Genomic DNA, 6,589 nt, shown 5'->3' on the forward strand with positions numbered 1-6,589 from the left:
ATCAGGACTACCAGCCGGATTCCCTAGTTGAGGATCCCTGCTTTGGAGTCATGCTCTAAGGAATCTCCTTTAGCTCCAAGAGGGAAGGAGAGTAAATCAGACAAAATTGTATTACAAAGTATTAGGATTTTTTGGAGTAGAGGCAATTTGAAGTGTTCCCCCAACCAAACCCACTTGTAAGCATGTTTCCTCTTGCTGCACCAAAGAGGGACTTGAAGAGGATTCAGTGAGAAAGCCAGCTACCATCTGATGCTGGAAGGAGGTGGGTTTGGGGATGACCCATTTTCTCCCTAGTAAGGGAGACCCAGTTTAGGCATCATGTGGAAAGTTACAGCTCCCCTCCCCCCAGAAGGGGTCACCCCTGGCTGGACCCCTGTGCCCCACCCCCTGCAGAACAGCAGCAACCAGGGCCCCTCTGGGGTACTGCAGTCATCCCCATCTGCAGTCTCCTTTGAGGATCTTCCCACTCCCTTCCCAGATCCTAACTCGGTTTCCCCCCCACCATCCAGGGGAGGGGAGTCTCTACAGGTTGTTACATATGACATTTAGCTTGAGTTTTATTTAGATCATTGAGAGTGTTGGAGCTGTTGCATAGTAATACTTACTATGATTTAAATAATAAGAGGTGGTTGGCAGTCCCAGCCTTCTCACCACACCCAAGTCTCCCACTTGGATTATCTCCATGGAGCAATAGGATGTCAGCTCAAGGCAGGTTCAGTAACATGATCTGGAGATGCTTCTCAAGCAGAAGGCAAAGTCCTAGCTTTGCTACTCTATGATAATCCTTAATCCACATTTTACTGCTTGAATGCCAGGGTTTTCAGCGCAGTTAACAGGCACTAAATGTAACGCGTGACAAGACTGTACTCCTCCCCATCGCAGGATTTTTTTGCTAGGCAGGGGGAATAATTCCCCATGCCCAAGCCAGCTACTGCCCCCCACCCCCAATCCAGGAAGGATCTGGGACCCCAGGAATGATCTCCCTCCCCACCCTTTCCCACTGTAATCACCATGAATGACAGATCCACGTAGGTGAGAAGCAAAGATATATTTATCAGCTCATTTCTTTCATGTGCCCTATGCCTGGGGTGGAGCTATTTGAACTCGAAGGAGGTGACCTTGATGTCTCCCTCCACTGAGAAAAAGGAGATGGTCTCCAGCCCCAGGCGGTTAGGGAAGGTGAGCTCCTGGTCTTCCTGCATAGTCACCCTCAGCTGCTGTCCATCGAAGCAGAAACTCATCTGGGGATGGGGGGCAAGAGATGTGATGGGGCAGGGGGAAGCTGGGGGACTCGCCTGCTCCCACCCACCCCAGGTAGTCATCACCCACATTCTCTGTTGCTGGAGAGGCCAGGTGGTTGCGATCTTTCCCCAGAGAGTGCCCTGCCCAGCTCACCCCCTGCCCTCCCAGCCATTAGGAGAGTTTTCAACTTCTTCCGGTTGGTGTCCTCATTCCCACCCCCCCCACAGGACCCAGAACCTAAAAAGAACTGGGGAAGTCCAATTTAACACTGGGCTACTCTCCCATCCCAGAGAGCCCTGTCCACCCAGACCAGCTCAGTACAAAATGAAGGAGCTACACACTTCTCCTAGACACTTTCCTGCCCCCAGCTAGGAGGACAGGTCACCCCAGAAAGTGGGTCTTGTACCCTCATCCCAAAGAATCAGAGGGCCTCAACTCCTACCAGGCTATGCTAGAGCATGAGTGCTGCAATTTTCTCCCCCCCTAGACAGTGACCCTGCACCCAGCCAGCTCCCCCTGCCGCTCACCTTGGCATCCTGGCCTTTCTGGAAGGGGAAGCAGGGCTCACGCTGCTCCTCCTCCCACACCCCACCCTTCATCAAGTTGCAGACGATGATCCCAGCATCACCTTCGCTCTCAAACCGGGGGTTGAAGTAAAGGGCCAGGTCTAAGCTAGTCTGGCCCAGGCTCACTGCAAACCTGGGGGGTGGGGCAGGTTAAAGCAGAGACAAGACCTCTGAGATAGGATCCAAACTTCCTTCATGAACCACGCCCCCCCCAAATGTGTAGTCCAGACCAGGGCAGGCCCTTGCTAGCATTGTGGCAAACCTTCCAGCATCTCCTGGGGCATTCCCAGATGCAGTGAACTCCTTGCACCCTAATCTAAGTTATCAATTGGCTTTAGGGAATAAAAGTCTCCCAGCATCTCCTGGAAGGGGGCATTGTGGGACTCTCTCACCCATGGAAAGCCTCATAGCAACTCTGGCAAAGCAATGGGAGCCTTGCTGTAGTATAGGAGCCATCATCCCACAATGCATCAGGGCAGATAAATAGTAAGGTGTAGCCTCTGAGCATCCTCTTTACCAGGGCCAGGGGAGCAGCCAGGCCCTCTTGGGGCAAGCTCAGCCTGTGGGGCAGCAGTCCTGTAGGCCCCTCCATATCTACAGCCCACCTCTTGCTGACAGCTGGGACTCAGACCCATATGAAAGGGACCAACACCCATGGACCCCCCCCACCCCTTGCACAGTTCTGGGGGATTCCCAGCCCCCATTCTCATAGCTATGGGAGCTAGCACCTCCCCAAATTGAAGTGTCCTGGGGGATGCAGTATGAGGAAACTAACAGCCCCCAGTCCTGGTCTTGCCCCATATCCCACCAGGCTTGGATGGGTCTCCATGCATCCATGGCCTGGACCAGCCCAGATGGGGGTGATGGTTATGAAACACCAGAACCCCCATGAGTACATAGGGGCTGAAGTCCATGTGGTGGCCCAGGGACCCCCCACTTCCCAGCCATGAGCCCAGCCTCACCTCTCAGCATCAGGTGCCACCTTCCCTTTCAGTTCAATGCGGTCACCCAGGTGGTGATTCACGTTCACCATAACCATTATCTACATGAGGTAAGAAAAACCTGATGACCTCAGATCTTCCCACAGCTTGCTCTCCCATGTAGGGTCTCCTGGAGAGCCTCAGCTCTAACCCCTTGTACCCCTCTACTAATCCCCACCTCATCCAGGGCCTACAGGGAAACTCAGAGCTTTCATCATCACTAAGTAGGGCACTGCTCCAAAAATACCAGGATTCAGACACCCCCAACCTGGGAGGCGGGGGTGTCACCCAGGCTTTGCACACCAAATACCCTCCATACACACCACAAAGATAGGGTGGGAGAGAACCACCCAGAATGAAGGGGAAGCCAAGATACCCTAGACCCCCACTCACACACGCCATCACAGCTGCTTTAAAGACACCCAGCTCCTGGCACGAAGTAGACAGGTTGGTGTTAGTAGCCTGTAAGCTTTATATAGCTGGGAACAGCCCCCTTTGGCCAATCAGGAATGACATAAGGGGTGGGGGAGGGGAGCATGTCCATTTTGAACCAACCACAGAGGAGGAGGTGTGGTCAGTGAAACTTTGAGTTATCCTCTCCCCCTTCCCTATGGGCTGGGGTGATTAAGCTTCAACACTATGGTGCCCAGGTGGATGTGGGGCCCTGGACCTGCTGTTCCCACAACCCCACAAGACATGAAGGGAAAACACCCATAGGGAGACAAGCGTGCTGCAGGACCCTGCCCCAGCTGGTACCTTGCATGAACATACCTGAGAAACTACAAATCCCAGCATCCTTAGAACTAGGTTCCCAGCATGCTCTGGGAGCCACCCACCTATAAAAGCAACTCAGGTCACTCATAGCCTTTGTTTTGTTGTCCTGTAGAGGTCTGGTGCTCCTGTAAAGGTTTGTCTTTCACTTTGTTTTGCTCATGGTGTAGACCAGTTGATCTCAGACTCTAGATACCATTGTTAGACTCAAAGGCCTCTGTAACATTTGTGATCTGTGCTTCATTCCATTTCAGAGGTTCATAAAAAATGAGGGTTGGAAGGGACCTCAGGAGGTGATCTAGTCCAAATCCCTGCTCAAAGCATAACTTTCCCCAAATATATCATTCCCACCAAAACTGGTATTTCCAAGATTAATGTGTTCATTACAATACTTATCTCCTTGCATAGAGGCTGGGCAGTGGGGGTAGGGGGTAATGACCAGACAGGGATGAACCTGAGCTTATCTGCTTATCTCCTCACACTGCAGAAGCCCACTCCAGGGGATCTTCCAATACCCCAGGGTGCCCTGGTTGTGAAGGTCTAGAACAGTGTTTCTCAACCCATGGTGGTGATCCAAAAGTGGTTTGCAAGAATATATGAAAGGGTCATAAACAAATATTAAAAATGCATCAACAAACTTAAAAATGGATTCTCCTATAAAGGAGAAAAATATGGGAAACTGGCTTTTTCTTTGCAAGCTGGCAGAGTTCCAGCCTGCAAGAGGCTGACTGGCTGAATTTTCTAGCTATCAGTCCTGTTCATTTACAAGCAGCTCCTATAATAGCTTGTTGCCCTGATCAGGAAGGAATGGTTGCAAGTAATTCTCTTGCTTAGAAAATCCTGTGTCTGCTACTTCAGTGAGCTCTGGGCCCACAAAGCCCTGTCTCTGCCCTAGCAGACATTCCTTCCATCAAGCTTCAATCACTCATTCAGGATTAATAACCTCTCCAGTGTGCAATGCTCAGACCTATTGCTAGAGGGTTGTAAGTCTGCTCTTGGGTTTCTAGAGGGTTGTAGAGACCTGTTCCTAGAGGGATGCAATGCCTACCCTGCTTGCATTGGTGATGCATAGGGGGTGTATGTGGGTGCACATGCACCCCCTGAATTTGGTGTTGTACCCCCTGCAAAAAGCACTACTGGCAGTGCCTGTGGGCAGTTGCTGTTCCCCCCCTTGCCACCGGCCTGCAGGTGGTCCCCAATTGCCACTGGCTGCTGATGGCAGTGTCTGCAGGTAGTCGCTGACTGCTGGTCAGCACTCGCCACCCCCTCCCCCCGCCATTGCCAACACCAGTTGGAGTACTGCGTGCAATTCTGGGCACCGCGCTTCAAGAGGGATGCGGATAACCTGGAGAGGGTCCCGAGAAGGGCCACTCATATGGTTAAGGGCCTGCAGACCAAGCCCTACGAGGAGAGACTAGAGAAACGGGACCTTTTCAGCCTCCGCAAGAGAAGGTTGAGAGGCGACCTTGTGGCTGCCTATAAGTTCATCACGGGGGCACAGAAGGGAATTGGTGAGGATTTATTCACCAAGGCGCCCCCGGGGGTTACAAGAAATAAGGGCCACAAGCTAGCAGAGAGCAGATTTAGACTGGACATTAGGAAGAACTTCTTCACAGTTCGAGTGGCCAAGGTCTGGAACGGGCTCCCAAGGGAGGTGGTGCTCTCCCCTACCCTGGGGGTCTTCAAGAGGAGGTTAGATGAGTATCTAGCTGGGGTCATCTAGACCCAGCCCTCTTTCCTGCCTGTGCAGGGGGTCGGACTCGATGATCTGTTGAGGTCCCTTCCGACCCTAACATCTATGAATCTATGAACCACTGCGGCCACCTACAGGAGCTCCCCACTCGGCCTGCCCCCGCCCCCAACAGTGCTGTGGCTGCCTGTGGGAGCTCCCCACTCACCACCGATGACACTGCTGCTGCCACCTGCAAGCTGTCACTGTGTCCCCCCAGCCTCCGGGGCATGCAGCATTCATGCCTGCTTGCCAACTCTCTAGCCACAATTTGTTCCCCTGTTCCACTTGGATTGCCCCCTTTGCCCCTCACAGTTGATTGGTAACGTCCTTCCCCCTGCAACCTGCCCTCCCGTTGTAGGGCCTGGTGAGGGTTGGATCTGGGTGTATAGGGCCACAGCTGCTAGATGTGCCATGCCAAGGGCAGGCTGCAGGGGGCCAGCAGGATGGCCATGGGTCTAGAGGTGATGGGGAAGTGTTGACAGTTCCCAGAGGGTCTGCCCTACCAGGGGAGACTTGCACATCTCTGCTGGGCCCTGGATCTCTGGAAAGACCTGGCAGGCAGTAAAGGGGTTATGGGGCTAACTGGAGCCAAGCTGACTCCCTCCACCAGCCCTGCCAGTACCTCTCACTCCTGGCCCACAGCCCCTGTTTCCCAAATCTTGCTGGTCCCCTCATTCCTGACCCACAGACCCCTGTCCTCCAGCCTTACCAGTGCTCCTCAGCCCTGACCTGCAGCCCTCCTGCCTGCCCCCCAGCCCTACCAGTGCCCCTTGCTCCAGACCTGAAGCTCCCCTGCCCCCCAGCCCTTCCAATGTCCTTCACTTTTGATCTGTATCCCCATGTCCTCCCCCTCCAGCCCTCCCAGTGCCCTTCATTCCTGACCCACAGCCCCCTGTACCCCCAGTCCCACCAGTTCCCCTTACTCCTGACCTGCAGCCCCCTGCACCTCCCATCCCTGCCAGTGCCCCTTGCTCCTGAACTACAGCCCCATCAAACACACTAGCTACTTCCTTCTCCATGGCTGGAATGAAACCTCAGTTCTTCCCCTGCCACTTGCAGGGATCTGAGATTGCACTTTCCTTTCCTGGCTCGGGTGGGGTGAGGGGAGAGCCAGGGAGAGAGGGTTGGGGCTGGTTTCATCCCCCTCTCCCTTCCTTACATCCTGGATTGTGCTGGGGAAAAGCATCTCTTGAACACAGTGGACGCCTGGGGGTGCACATATGCAGACACACGTGCACACACATGTCCTGCTCTGGTCCTCTCTTTCTCAGAAAACCAAAACCACTGAGGAGTAGGAG

At 53.7% G+C, this 6,589-nt stretch overlaps 1 protein-coding gene across 3 annotated transcripts in view; it reads right to left on the minus strand.

Annotated features, from left to right (window-relative positions):
• Positions 1-1,040: 1,040 nt before the first annotated feature.
• Positions 1,041-6,589, minus strand: part of LOC102375912 (galectin-1-like) — a 27,104-nt gene continuing 21,555 nt past the window's right edge. For 2 of the 3 annotated variants that reach the window (XM_025194726.1, XM_025194725.1), the window contains 3 exons: positions 2,771-2,850; positions 1,770-1,941; positions 1,041-1,241 (listed from right to left, as the gene is read on the minus strand). In XM_025194726.1, coding sequence (XP_025050511.1) covers positions 1,095-1,241; positions 1,770-1,941; positions 2,771-2,850 — 399 coding nt within the window. In that variant the 3' untranslated portion in view covers positions 1,041-1,094. Of the gene's footprint in view, positions 1,242-1,769; positions 1,942-2,770; positions 2,851-3,181; positions 3,235-6,589 lie in introns of those variants that run through there. The other variant, XM_006038218.3, reaches the window with a different exon arrangement.

The sequence above is a fragment of the Alligator sinensis genome, unplaced genomic scaffold (genome assembly GCF_000455745.1).
Source record: "Alligator sinensis unplaced genomic scaffold, ASM45574v1 scaffold1331_1, whole genome shotgun sequence".
NCBI classification, from domain to species: domain Eukaryota; kingdom Metazoa; phylum Chordata; order Crocodylia; family Alligatoridae; genus Alligator; species Alligator sinensis.